Raw genomic sequence first — 15,626 nt, 5'->3', positions numbered from 1 at the left:
TAAGCTTCCTGGCATCATTTCTGTTCAGAAGTTATCAAATTAAAGTTATCAAGTTTTAAAGATCTCCATCGATTGAAAATAAAGCCAAAGAAATCGTACAGATTGCAAATCTATTGGTGGCGAAGGATTTTCAGGTATGGAAGAAAGAAAAGTCAAAGAATTAATGGAGAAATGACGGATAAAAAATTGGACGATCTTATAAAATCAACCGACAATGAAAGCAATTATAATGAAGAAGGAAGTAAAGCGCCTTTAAATTTCAATAAGTTAAACGAATTTTTAAAACGGTGCATAAACTGCTTGCAGCGAAGATTGATATAAATGTAGAAAGAAGATACTTTATGAAAGACAATGAAGACCTATGCACCGCTTTTTATCGCTAAACTTTTAAAGAATTGCGTCATTTATTGTCCCAGTCAAAAATCAACAAATTAAAAAAAATATATCATGTTTATTAAGCAGTTATAAAAATCCTTTCAATTAATTTTTTTTTCCCTTTTTCCTTTTGAATCAGTATTTCGGTTTGTTTAAATAATATATATTTTCTTAATTTGAATTATCCTTAACACATTTTTTCCACAGAAAGTTAACTTTGAAGAACACGATTTTGACTTGTATGCATTTTATAGTAATGATATAACTCCTTCGTTCGGCAAAGGTTTACTTTATCCTTGATATTAAAAAATGTATCTGTAACTAAAATATATCTGTGTAAATATAATTGTGGCATGTGATTTGCATTTTATTTCTTTGCTGATTCCATGTTTTTATAGATTTTGGCTACTGAACTGCTGTATTTGAGAGTCGTTTCAAAGGATATTGCTCAAAAGTATTCTTCCAGGTGCGATTGATGGAACAAAAAAAAAAAAAAAAAAAAAAGCTTAGGAAAACGATATATCAGTTTACGACTTTGATATCTAATGTCTTCTACTGAATTACAGTACGAATCACTGAAATGTGGATCGATATTGCTGATATACTGCGATAGATTTCTTTTCAAATCGAACCGTCTCAATTAATCGTGCACTGACCTTAACATTTTTCCGAACGCCAAGAAAACCGAAATTTTGTGCTCTAAACTGATAAATGCATTTCAGTATACAGACGCAGTAATTTAAATCCTTGTAATAGCGTGTACATCGTTTTTTTAACTATTTATTTTAATTATTTATATATTAGAAATAAATTCTATTTAATGCTCTTATTTTATTTGTTTAATTAAATACAATAACTCAATCTTCAATGTAATATTTTATAAAAGTAAGTGTTAAAAGCATTTACTGCTAGTATTTTAAATTATCACCGAAAGTATTAAAGAGGAATTTAATTTTAAAAAAGGTAGGAATGAAAAAATGTTGAGTTTTAACAACTAAAAGCTTTTTTGACCGAATGATATTCTGCAATTATCATTTTTATAATCATTTTAAGTAAAATTAAATTACATTACATTGGTGATTTTTAGAGCTAATAGCAATTGTCATTGTTATATACATTATCTAAATATGGGACAGTAATTACTCTCGAAATACAAAAATGTTTTAATGTAATCATGCTAGATTCTTAAATTTTAATTATTTACGTCAACTGATACAATAAAGTACTTATTTTATTTAATGCTTTTCATTCTTAATTTTAAATAAGTTTCTGCTCCCAAAAATAAATTCTTTGTTAAGTATGACCTTCGGATTAGTTAGTTATTTCATCACATAAGTATTTAACTATTTTTATTGCGTTTAACTATTTTTCTGGATATTTCTTGCTTTACACTCGAGTTTATTTTGAGTAAGACCAAAATAGTATTTTATGAAAGATGAAACATTTTTTATACTAGAGACTGAATTTTTTTAACTTTACTTATTTAACTTTGGACTAAAGATTATCTTTTCTTTTCTCTTTCCAGATCTTGATATCTGTTGCCGACGTGGTAAAAGTTACCAAAGAGAAAATAGCCAAAATCATTCCAAATGCAGTTGGAGTATACACCGACTCAGATAAAGTAAGTCGCTGAGTCTTTTTTAATAATTTTATATATGTGCCTGTATATATGTAATACGTGCTGGGACTAAAAAGTATCAGATGTAAACCAGATTTATTATTTTGAAACTAGATGACAATATTTTTTCCCACGACAAATGTATCTTCAAATAGACACCGAAGGAAGAAACAGGTAACTTCCAGTTTCAGATAGGGAAAAAAAATTAAGCGTATATCATCCTTTTTATTATAGTATATTTTTTTTCCTTCCCCGCTCCCTTTGCAGAAACGAATGTACTGAAAACAAAATAGGATATGTTAAGAGATAAAACGATACTATGATCGAGTTCGAGGACTACTTTTGTGGCGGGTGACTAGTGTCTTAAAAGCGCTTTACTTTGTCAGCGTTATGCAACAAACAGATATCGTAAAATCGTTAACAGTAGTCAACTGTTTATTTTTGTATTTAGGGAGTATTAGATTTTTAACCGTCATAAAACTGAGATTTTCAATCGTCGTAATTTTAGAGCTTTAAAATTTTTTAATTATTTAGACAGAAAAAAGTTAACATTAACAGAATGTTTATTTACTATGCTTACCTTTAACTGTGCCTGAGTACTTTAAACTAAAGAATCCTTTTCAAAAGTTTATTGAAGCTACTTTTAATCAATCCTCGCTTATTAAAAATTACAGAAATTTAACAATCAATCAAAGCCTAAATTTATATCTAGATTAGTAATAAAAGCTACAACTACTGCAGCAAAGACCACACTTCCTTCCATTTTTTAACTGATTTTTTTTTTTTTTTTATTATTAACTTAGCTCTTAACTTTATTTAATAGCCATTAGTCTTGCGTCACTACACGGGTCGGCAAGTGGTGGCCATTTCATTACGGAAGCACTGTGGCCACCGTTGCCTCCTATGACGGGACGGACAGTTACAACCATGCCTTCTCCAAGATTCGAATCCGGGCCCATGGTTAGGGCAGTCAGGGTTATTAACCACTATACCGGCTGATCGGCGTAAAAATCCTATTAAACATAGGATTTGTAATTACTGAAAAAGGATCCATATAGTGGATGCCACTCGAACATAACCGTACTACATCGCAATTTTTTTCAAGTTTTATATATGAAAGAATTCAGATTGCATACAAGACACTGCATATTTTATTAACTACATATTTCAGGATTAGAAAAATTGTATTAGTTTCCTATTATAATTATAAAATTCGGGTTCACATTGAGGTGAACAAATTGGCGCTTAGGGTTTCCACGATTTTCCTCATTTGTGACATAAATATGAGCAGTTTCCATTAAAAGCTATCTACGAAAGCATCTTTCGCTTTAAGCAAACAGCCTTCACGTTCTAATGAAATAACTAACAAATTCTTCATCAAAATTTCATCAGACTCCTGTTTCTTTCTGTTATAGCCATGTTTGTAAATTATTTAAGCATTTTTAAATGTTCATAATATAAAGCCTATGTAATCTAATTTATTGCTATTTCAGTATCTAAAATACAGGGTGTTTGGGGGAAATATACAGCTTTTTGTAAGCTCAGTAAGTTTATTCACAAGACTGAACTTTATTTAGTCTTTTATAAAACATATTGCATCAGTATTAGAGTAGACTGTGATTTCAAGTTACTTTATTTACGATTAAGATTACTATTTAGTGAATAATAAATAACTGTGTTAAAAAACTATTTGTGTAATGTTTTAATGGTTGGCAAGTATAAGCTTTAGGCCCCCTCCAAACACACAATTAAAATGTTTAACAGCTGTTAACCAGTATCTGTTTTCTAGAGAACAAGAGATCAAAGCATTTTATAGTTTATTTTGCAACATTCTGTTCAAAGACTTTTCCAAATTTTAGACGTAAGTTTCTAAAGTTCCATTAGGCTTAGAAATACAATAGAATGAAAATAAAATATAGAAAACCGGTAATAATTTGCAGTCTAAAGTAATAAGAGAAGAAATTTCTGGAAACTGATGCGATTTTCTTTATTATATCAAATAAAAATATGATCGGTTTCCAATTATTTTAATAAAGTATTATATAATTTAAATTCAGGAGGATTTTTGCAAAATAAAAATCGATGGTATGAAGCAGTGAACGCAAGCAAGTAGTATGTAATTAAGAGCAAAAGTTCTGTGATGGGCAGTTTTGCATTTTAAAAGTAACAATTTTAAGGGAAAAAGTTTGTGATTTTACGAGTTGAATAAGAATAAGCTTATCCGAAGTGAACTTTGTGTTTAACAACGCATTCATATTTCCTTATTTAAACATGAAAAAAAGAAAGGAAAAAAAACAGTATTCACTAAATTTAGTAATACTTTTATTTATTACCAAATTTTATTTAAGACACAATGTGAAATATGCTTCTTCAAAATTGCTCCACATTTTAAATAAACAGATTTAATTATCTACATTATTTTACATAGTACAGTTACATAGCAAATACGCGTTACACAGCTCTTCAAACTGCATTCTCAAAACCCACGCAAACTCTCGCTTAAATCGAAACTTTTCTCACATAGCTGAGCTATCTATGGGAGATAACATTCTCCTCACGGATGACCGTTCAGGACATCAAACTACCTCTTATATAAAATTATTACTTAACATTATTCTTAGTAAACATATAATTTTCTAGATTAAATAGTTATTTCATATAAATGAGTAATACTAAGCCTAAAACAACATATAGATGCAAACAATGAATTACACAAAGTTAATAACATAAATAAGTAATAATATAATAACATTGAAACTTCAATAATTCAAAATGAATATCGATGAATATCAAGTTAAAGTTCAAAATTTTTCACGATACTTAACTGTCTATTGGTAATACACACAATTTGTGAATGGGTCTCTTGAATTCACCATCAGCAGTTTTCAATTTTATAACACGAACTCTGTAATCATTACCTGGGTAAATTTCGGTGATACGTCCCAGTTTCTAGGCGGTGATACGTCCCCGTCCCACTTTACACACACACACACACACAGACACTTTCTTTTGTTATATGGAGAGATATTTTGAGGAATTAAATGTTTTTGGCTATCTGTTATTACGGAAAGCAATAAGCAAATATTTCTTTAATAATTTTATTTTTATTACAGAGCGTAATTTATATGTAAAAGGCAAGATGCAACACTCACGCACACAAACATACGCCCCTAATTTTTTTTTTTTTTTTTAATTAAAAAGAAAAAAAAAAAAAAAAAAGAAAAGGAATGTCTAAGCTGCCTAGTCTTTGGATGATTGTGATTCTCCCAACAGACGACTTTCCTGTTTAGCTGAAGTCTAGACGTTACTTAAAATAGACTATTGTGATTCCGTCTAAACGAATTAGCCTACAGATTGATCAGAACAGAGTTAAAATTGAAGGCTTTCAAAAAAAGATAAAGCATTTTAAGGATTATTTTTTGGCACATGAAATTAATGATCAATATATTTTAGCATTCCGTTGCGTAAATATTTAAAACAATTTTCTTCAAGGCTGTATAGTTTTCCCCTGTACTTTGCAGTATCACAGTAGTTAAAATGCTATAAAACATCTCTTAACTGAGCTTCTCTTAATCTGATTGTGAAGAAAAATAATGGCGATTCATTTAGTTCATTTCTTGTTATTTTACAATTATTTTCCTCCATCCACTCCATTTAAATACGTGTTTTTGGAATGGAGATGAGTGATTCGCGAGTTTATATGTAGAAACACTGAAGTGTCGGTGAATATCGGTTTAGAAAATGTGTTGGAATTTAATTTATTGATGGATTTGCATTACTTAAAATTCTCTTTGTCTTAGTAGCTAAGCTATCGAAAATCAGAAATTTTATTAACATTTTACAGCATATCTCAGAAAATTTTTGCCATTTCATGCGACTAATTAATCAGTGGCAACAGCTACTGTTGTTCACAGTATTCCAGAAAAGAATTTCTAAAACTACAGACGTGATTATTTATTGAATATTATGAATTTTTTCATATTATTTATTAAATATTGTGAAATTCATACTAGGTTGCACAGTTTTTTAAGTGTTAAAAAATAATATTTTTTAATAGAGTCTTTTTTTTTTTAATTCGTTGAACATCGTTTTGTTTATTTGTTGTTGTCGTTACTAATGTCACAATCAGACCAAGCCCACGAATTTGTTTTCTTGGAGAGGAATGCAAAATTACGTCTGTCGTTGGCCAGGGCCTTGAGCACCGTACAGGTGATAATCCGTCTTACGTTCAGTTCCGCCACCATTTTGAAGGAGAAGCACCCCTGTGAAGTGGATCTGGAGTCTACTATCTCTCTTTCCATACTAATAACGTCTCAGTAGGATCTTCAGCTCGCCGCTCATTTTGAATGTTCCCCATGCCGCACAGGCATTATTACATTTACAGACATCCATGCATTCTCCAGGATTCGAACTTGAGCCCTTCGGTAAGGCAGTCAGCGTTGCTAACCACTTTCCCGTCTCGGCGGCTTTTGTTTATTTAAAAGTAATGATTGACATAAGAATAAAAATTTAGCAGTTTCAGAGATGCAGTATTTATTTTTATAAAAGGGTTTTGCCTGATAGTATTATCTATCTTCAATTGTCGAAAATGTGGCTTTTCCCCCCAAAAAAGTATTATTTAAAATGGGTCTCCCCATTAACTCGCCTTAACTAGGCTGTTTGGAATAAATTACAAAAGTTCTTTTCAAACTCATTCATATTTCAACTTGCAGGTTTAGGTATTATACATAACCTGCATTAGGGAAATGACCAGATAGCTTTTCTCTCAATCTTTTCTCTTTCACTTCTTTTACAAATATTTTGTCATCTCAAACCATTTATCGTTGCCATCGATATTTTTTACTTAATACCTTTAATTATTTTGATATTAGTTATGATAGCCAGAAAAGGTAATCATGCTTATCTAAAAAATATAATTATTATCAATCTGAATTGCTAAAATTATAAATTGCTACTAACATTTTCTAGATTAAAATACAATAACACGCCGAACAAATAATAATTCAGAAGTCAAACAACAACAATCAGCGTTTATATTTTCAAATTTTAACAGGACTAGTTTCGATGGTTTTACCGAACCATCGAAACTTTGAATCATTGACTTTTGAATTATTATTTTCTAGATTGCTAATAACATTGCTTCTAAATATCTTTAAGTTGTCTTACATTAAAAATATACTATCATTTCTGTTCCGAGAATAGATAAATGTGTGTTTTCAAATTATGTAAAATGATCGGTTGTTTGTTTGCTATCAAAGACAGAATCTTTTTATTGCTATTCTATAATTTTCATTTGTTATAAAATTTCTTTTAAACCTTCTTAGTTTATTTTTGGATCGATGCTGTCCAGAGACTCAGCATTCCGAGTTATACAACAGACATGGATACAGTCAACAGATGCAGTGAGTTTCCTTTTCTTGTAATAACATTTTAAATTTGTAATGGCTACGATTTTTGATACCAGTAGGCAAAAATAATATAACTTTATATAGCGTAAACTTTTAACAAATGTGGCGAATTCTTTTTACAAAAATATAACAAATGTCTTTCTTCTCCCTGCGGAGAAATATAGTATACAGTATATACCCTTGCAAACTCATTTATCTTTTTAGTCAAATGTATTTTTTCTCTGCCTATTCGTTTCGCATTTTATCTCAAACATCAGAATTAAATATTTTAAAGCATATTCATAATCGAGAAACATACCTAACTTTCGCAATACCGTCACTAAGATCAAATGCAAATAACTAACTGTGCATTAAAATATATTAGAAGGCCCAATACTTAATTATAAAATTACATTGTTTTGATAAAATAAAGTAAGCGGCACCTGATTTTAAAAAAAAAAATTTAAGTAAATTTAGATTGAAATATTGTGTTAAATTGGGATTAATTAATTAAAATTGATTCTGTTTCTAAAAATATATATATATATGAATAAAATAATAAAAGATTTCAAAATCTTCGAAGCATTCTTAAAATGCAGGAGGTGTTTATTTAAGAACAGCGATCTTCTAAATCTTATAACACTTAGTGTTAAATTAAAAATTAGATACAAAAGAGTAAAACAGCATTTTTTAAGTACTAAAATGAATGTTTTAAATTTTAGCTAGTATTGACATGCTAGATTAAAGTATTTTTTTTAAATAATGCAGTACAAAGAACGGCATAAAAAACATTTATTTTTGTATTTTAGACTAATTTTCACTTTTTAATATACAGTAGGAATAAAACAAAGTAAGAAAAACTTATACTCACATAGTGAAAAATTATCAGGTTTTTTATATATAAAAATGCATGAATTAATATTTTTACATGAATAACCTTAAATGTTCTCCAGAGTATTGCTTAGTAAGATAAAATATCTTTTTGCATTATTAAAGAGGCTTAATTTCTGTATCATTTCATAATTTACTTGAACATCAGATTTAGCAATATTTTGTCCTGTTGCGTATTTTCAAAGAAAATAAACTGCAACATTGTCATTAATTTCTCTAAAAATTTTTTCACATGTATAAATTTTGACTTGTTTTTAGTAATACAGAAATTTTTAACTGCGTGTGACGTTTACTCGGCCAGGACAGTTCGATAAAACTAGAAAGTCAAACATACCCCGCCACCCACAAAAAAAAAACCCCTCAAGTAAATTTTTTGGATTTAAAATGCTTTGAATAATTCACCTTTACACTTTATTTATTGAAATTGTAATTATACTTAGGTAAATTATTTGATAAATAAAAGCGAATTTGTTAACGTTTGAAGTAGAAGTATGTGAAACCTTATACAGAATAAATTTATTAATGGATTTTTAATTTGTTTGTCAAGTTGTATTATAAAAATATACTCTTCTTTAGAAGAGTAATTTAATTAACTTAAAAATATACTCTTCTTTAGAAGAGTATATTTTTAAGAAAAATTTCTAAAAAAGTTTCTAATTTTCTTCTTTTCTTAAATTATTTCTAAAGAAGAGTATATTTTTATAATACAACTTGACAAACAAATTAAAGAAAAAAATAAAGATGAACTACAAGCTGAAAAACTTTTGTTATCACTGTGCAAATTCTAGACTAGGGTACATTTAGGCCAACAAATTAAGCGAAATGCTTTAGTTTCGACTGAATCTCAAAATCTGGCAGCGTGCTTTCGAGTCTTTCCTAGGGATGCCAAAAAAAGTTGAATTGAGAAGTCGTTCAAAATATTTTAACCAAACCGATGTGTTTACTTCAGATTAGCTTAATCTGGTCTTGGTTAAATCCTCAACAAAGTGCAGAAACTAGAAAATGCATTTGGAAATAATAATAGAAAAAAGAAACATGATTTATCGTACTTTAACTGGAGCACGAGGATGAAAGAATAAGATATACAGGCAATAGCAGTAACGACTCTACGAACTATTTGGTACCGTTATTCTGTAGGGCAGATGGAGATATATCGATGCTCCAAATCCAGGGTTTCTTGAGGTAGGTGTCGCGGGACCTGCAGCAGGGGATCACCAAAAATTTTAGCAGTTTTGATATTTCTTTAACTTATTATAATAATTTTACAATTACCAAATATTTTTATACAATTTATCTGAAAATAGATAAAGATAAGACAATACAGACAAAGAAAAAACGAAAATGTTTCGATGCATTCTTTTTATAATATAAACGTTCATTTTCCTTTCTTTGCACGTGACGCTGTCATTTATCTGTTAGTTATTTAAAATTTTGATATTGTTTAATGTCTTAAAATTTGAAATTAAAATTAATGACCTAAAACTGTAATAGTATATTACAGTACAAGTGAAAAAAGTGGACAGTTTCACTCACGCGTGTGTCGGATTGGCGCAATACTTATAGGGTCCCCCCAAAAATTTTTTTAATATTATAGGGTCCTGTGGGTTGCGAAAAAATCTCAGTGATAAAAAGGGGTCGCGACTGAAAAACATTTAAGAAACCCTGCTCAAATTTTGATAAAAATTAATGATTTTTTATCAACTGGCTAATTCAGCATCCTCTAAAAAGACTGCTGCTAACATCAAACCATGGTTGTAACTGGGGTGTTGCATTAAACGCTACCAGACCCTAAGATTTCTTGCCAGTCGAGAATCTGTCAAACATGATTTGCTGATCATGCCGTCCAACGCACTCCCAAATCTCAGCTAGTAGCTTGAGTCAATATCACATGGTTTATAGAACTCGAGTACAAACCTTGGTCTCGGTTTACACCTCTAAAGACACTGTCATGCAGAATTGTGGTCACGTTTGCTACTGACTATTCTATAATTTCGGTCACTGGGCACCTGTAATTGAAATAAAAATCAGGTTGTCAGAAAATACTTATCATTTTATGTGGAAGATTTTCTTATTTGATAAATTATTTCATAATGCTGCATTTTCTATGTGGATTAATATATATTAATTTTATTATTATAATTTTCTTTTCATTCCTTTAGAAATTTCTGATAGCTTTTAACTGTCTTATTTTTGCATATTATAGTAATTTCCAAGCTCGTTAAACTTCATTAATTATCTTATTTCTAAGCATTATGTACGCATTCTTCTAACATATAGCTATGATCGAATCAGTTACAAGTAATAACGGTATACTAAAATATTTAAAGTTATAAACGGTTATTTACATAATATTGTATATCAGTTTAATTTGATTGCTTGCCTACATTTAGAAATATTAAAAACTTTTTAAATTTATCTAAGGTTTCTAAGAATAAAAAATGACAAGTTTATCGAAAACTTTTTAACTGCACTAGCTCTTCATAATAAGTTTCAAGATATTAAATTACATGTAATAAAATAAATGCCTAATATTCTGCTAATAATATTATTTAATCCTAATGTTAATCTTAAACTTGTCTTACCCTCATTCTGAGTTCATTTTTACTTTACCAGCAGTTATTTTCTCGTAAATTATTCCCCTTTATTCGTTCGGTTTAGGAAAGAACATGTTAAAAATAAATCATTCTTCTGAGAGGATGCATAAACCTGACATGGTTCGGGCTAAAAATGAAGAACAAATAAAAACAAATTTTCGTTTCTATTTTAGGGAGTCGGTTTGCCTGATGATAGTGATAGCGAAGTTTCTCCTGCCATCATGCTGGTAAGTCATCAGTTTTATCTGCTTATGAACACTGTTGTACCTATAAAATCCGATCAAAAAGTTTCCATTGAAGGGCTGCGCAACTTTATAGGATCCCTTTATTTTGAGGAAATTACTTCTTTCTTTAAGAAATTACTTCATTACATGCTTCTGTTAGCTACTTTCGGGGGGAGGGTAAGAAGTAAAATCGTCGTCTTACCTGTATGGTTGTTAGTAATGATGATTAAGTTAAAGATACGCTTCTAATGGAATGTTGTTTACTGCAGTAGTCTCAAACTAACGGACCGCGAAGACACTTCAATTATGTTTCTGTTGCAAGATTTCAAGATTTCAGTTCTTTGAAGTCCGAGCTTATATTATTTTCCTTTTCATTAAAAACGAATATATATATATAACGTACCAAAATACCTATAAATGTAGCCAGTTAATTAAGAGTATGATGTAAATCTTACGTGAAGACATATATTGTGTTAACTTTTAATCGTACTAGTCAAGAAATAAATCAGTTACGAATTTTTGCACTAAGAATAATCGCTTTGTTTGGGAATACATTTATATGTGAGTAACGTTTTTCCTTAGTTGAAAATTAATAAGAAAAATAAACTGTTGACCGATGAGCAACTGCAATCCTTGATGAAGATAATTTCTAGTAATTTCTCTCCAAGGCTACACACTGTTTCAGAATCAAAACGTCATCAAGTGTCAAGTTATTGTAAGAATTAAAGAAGTTTATAATTATTTACATACAAACATATGTATTTTAATTATACGTCGAAGAAAAATTTAATAAATAAAAGAAAGAGACTTAATTATTATTATTTATTTTCAAATTTTGTCCCACTTGATTAATTTTCTCTGAAAGTGTGGAGGGTTTTTCACAGTTTGTTTATTTTTAATTTAAATTAAATTAAATCATGTCAGTGTTTAATTAAGCATGTTAGAATTATTTGAAAGAAATGTGAGCCTAAAAGTTTAATATTTATCTGTCAATATATTCGAATTATAAAAGGTAATCAATAAAAATGTCCAACAGATATCAAACTCTAGATTTCAGATAGAAAATAAATACAATTTTGGTATTTTTATTTGGAATATTATTGCAGTTTAAGTATGTTTGATAAATATTTGGTAAGCGAAATTTAAAATTTCTTTAAAATATACTTTTTATTTTGCTTTAAAAAAATTCTGACCTGTCAACTGTTTTCAGTTTGTGCATTTAGCCCGCATGCAGTTTGCGACCACTATTCTATTGCATGAAAAATTTCTGACATAGGTATCTTTGCCTTATTTTCCGATTGAAACCGTTATCCTTTGACACACTTTAGAAATGTATCAAAAATGAAAAATGGCATGATGATCGTGACGCCTAGAATATATATAGGCTGGAGTCTTTCATATAAAATTTTCGATCATTATTTGTTACACAAAGTAAAGCTTCGTAGAATTACCGAGATGCTTGAACTTAATTGCATGTGGCAATCTTCCAACTGTTGTCGATACCATAATGTGAAATACATCACATTACTGGTTTAGATTCTTTCATAGCCTCTTTCCGACAAAGTTAGACAAAGAAAAAAAAAAAAGAAAAAAAAAAATCTCATGTTGGTCCTTTTTGGATTCATTTGGTACCAGTGATATCGTTAAATGTGTGTATCATAGATAATTCTGCCTGCAATGAATACCTTACTAATTACGCCTCTCAGTCACAGCTTTAATATGGGCTCATTCTGGTCGCAGTGACCTTTATATATTTTTATAAGCGTGTTCATAGCTTTCGAATGGAAACTTTCTGGTCAGAAAGTTTCCATTCGAAAGCTATGAACACGCTTATAAAAATATATAAAAGTCACTGCGAGCAGAATGAGCCCATATGTATATATATATTGTAGTAAGCTCGCCTAAAAGTTACTAGGAGCTGTTGCTCCAAAAAGTTCAACACGTTTTAAAAAATTAATACATATGAGAATCAAACCATTAAACATGTAAAACATTAAAACATTAAAAAAACAGAATCGGATAAAAAACGTAAGCGGAAAATGGTAAATTAGCCCAACTCGACTTCCAAACTGGCTTTTCAAGGGAAATTTAATTTGTTTGAACGTCGAATCAAGCCAACCCCATTACGCGTTTCGCCGAAACAGACAATTGAAACTTTTTCGCTAGAATTGAGACTATTAAAATTTTCCAAGACACTTTGTCTAAATTTTAAAAAAATTTTGTAGCGAAAAAGTTTCAATTGTCTGTTTCGGCGAAACGCGTAATGGGGTTGGCTTGATTCGACGTTCAAACAAATTAAATTTCCCTTGAAAAGTCGAGTTGGGCTAATTTACCATTTTCCGCTTACTTTTTTTATCTGATTCTGTTTTTTTAATGTTTTAATGTTTTACATGTTTAATGGTTTGTTTCTCATATGTATTAATTTTTTAAAACGTGTTGAACTTTTTGGAGCAACAGCTCCTGGTAACTTTTAGGCGAGCTTACTACAATTTATATATTTTACTTATTTTGCAGCATATTGCGCAAGATGTTTTCTAGACCAAATTGGTTTTTCAAAATTGTAATTACTACCTTTCTTGATATCTTATATATATATATATATATATATATTGTATGATTTTAAATTCACTTAGTGCGAAATCGAGTTATTCTGCTACTTGCACAATTGCTGCAAAGTAAGTTAATAATAATTTAATATATATATATAGATAGATACATATACATGTGTGTGTGTAAGATAAAAAAGTAAATCAAAATTATAATTTAAATTAGCAATAGCCCCATAATTTCCTCTATTCTAAAAAATAGTAATGCCTTTTCTGGACTGCGTCATTTCTAGATCACTCCATATCACATGACTTGCATAACGCTAATGATGTAGCTAATTCCAAACTTAAACCGAAACGTTTTCTCAATAGGCTTCCAGAATGGATAACTGCGCGCTTATGCTTCTACCTCTGTTCTTCTTAAGCTGCTCTCTTCCTATCGCAACAATATCAGAAATGGAAATGTTCTTGAATAGTCACAATTAGAGTACCAAGTGAATTGTGGCCGCAAATGTCAATTTAAATGAAGATAAATATTTAATTCACCTCGACTTTCAATTTCGCTTTTCAATATGAATCAAAACAGCTTTGAAATATATTTTTCATACGCTCTGCAATAAAATCATCTTCTTTCAAATTTTTTAACTGCGCATTAAAACAAAAGAAATCTGGCCCATTAGTCAGCTCTTCAACTACACGCCCAAAAAAATTATATCCTGGAAGCAAAGATTCCAGAAGAAGATACCTGATTGGTTGACTTGTGTGAGGCCTAAGCGAGACAGACTATATGCGAAACGTTTTCACTGACCTCGTAAAATATCCTGAGCATGTATCAGCAACACATCGCTGAACAAAAGATTTTCGGCCATAAAAGCCTCCCTTTCAATGGTACTGGAAGAAATCCTTTTCTTGGGAAAATTTCTCATGGTGTTGTACGTCACTATGTATGATAATCCAATAAGATTCGCTTGTTAGTGCAAATGCTAGTCTAGATGTCTCTGATAACAACAGGTAGATTCACCGAAATACGAAACTACCAAATCATTATATTTCGCAAAGTAGCGAAAAAGACTGCAGACGTTAAATTACCAAATTGGTTTGATTTTATGCGAATACGTAAATATGAATTTTATCTCTGTTAAGTACAGTGGCTCATCTTAAACACCTTCAGCGTAATAAAACATTTAATTCAAATTAATGTATAAGTTCATTACGCTTAACGAATGGTTCGATGAGCATCGGTGATCCTTAAGAACGACGAGTTTGATAAAGCCGATTTAATGCGACTAAAATAAAATTTTACATGCATTAAATGGGAAGTATTTTAGATGATATTTTAGTATTTATAAGTATGCTATTTTAGATGCATTAATCATGTGTTGATTTAATACATTTAGAATACCACACATAGCAATGCAATGCCATAATCATTTGAGACTTAATTGCTTTTGTGAAGAAATAGTTTGTTCGCATTCTGGTGCAATTCTGAATTTTTTTTTTTTTTTTAAATTCATTGACTTATGTGTAATAATAAAAGTATTTTCAGTTGGCAGACGAGGAATCTTCAGTTAGCAGCAGCGTTTCCGGTCATATGATATCAGACGATGCACCGGTATCAACGTCCGATATTACCACGCAGGACGTGGTAACTTCGTCAAGTCCTCAACTGGTGGAACCTCACTCATTTCCTCAGAAGAAAATCATACCACCACTCACACAGCACATCACTCCTTCCAGCTGTAGCTTTTCTCTTGCAAAAGGTAATTAAGCGATATTAACCGCTGATTTAAAAATATTATTACTGAAATAAATATTGTTTATATATACTTGTATATCATATCAGTATGCTCTACTTTATGATTTTATGTTATTTAGTGAACTATGAACATACTTGGAACATTTTTATCATTTCGTCTATTAACTAGGAGTACAATATGCACAGATGACTAATGTACTTATGCAATAATATTGTTACTAATTTTGTATATATG

General features: G+C 30.0%; 1 protein-coding gene across 11 annotated transcripts in view; it reads left to right on the top strand.

Annotated features, from left to right (window-relative positions):
• LOC118185241 (uncharacterized) overlaps nucleotides 1-15,626 on the top strand; it is a 265,229-nt gene that overhangs the window by 215,807 nt on the left and 33,796 nt on the right. For all 11 annotated transcript variants that reach the window (XM_035355071.2, XM_035355072.2, XM_035355070.2 and 8 more), the window contains 4 exons: nucleotides 1,901-1,996; nucleotides 7,318-7,395; nucleotides 11,039-11,092; nucleotides 15,182-15,395. In XM_035355071.2, the coding sequence (XP_035210962.1) occupies nucleotides 1,901-1,996; nucleotides 7,318-7,395; nucleotides 11,039-11,092; nucleotides 15,182-15,395 (442 nt within the window). The remainder of the gene's footprint in view (nucleotides 1-1,900; nucleotides 1,997-7,317; nucleotides 7,396-11,038; nucleotides 11,093-15,181; nucleotides 15,396-15,626) is intronic.

Source organism: Stegodyphus dumicola, chromosome 5, assembly GCF_044657685.1.
Source record: "Stegodyphus dumicola isolate Sdum_Otavi_A_Nest chromosome 5, ASM4465768v1".
NCBI lineage: Eukaryota > Metazoa > Arthropoda > Arachnida > Araneae > Eresidae > Stegodyphus > Stegodyphus dumicola.
The sequence above is the reverse complement of the archived record's forward strand: the minus strand, read 5'-3'. Positions and strand labels throughout refer to the sequence as shown.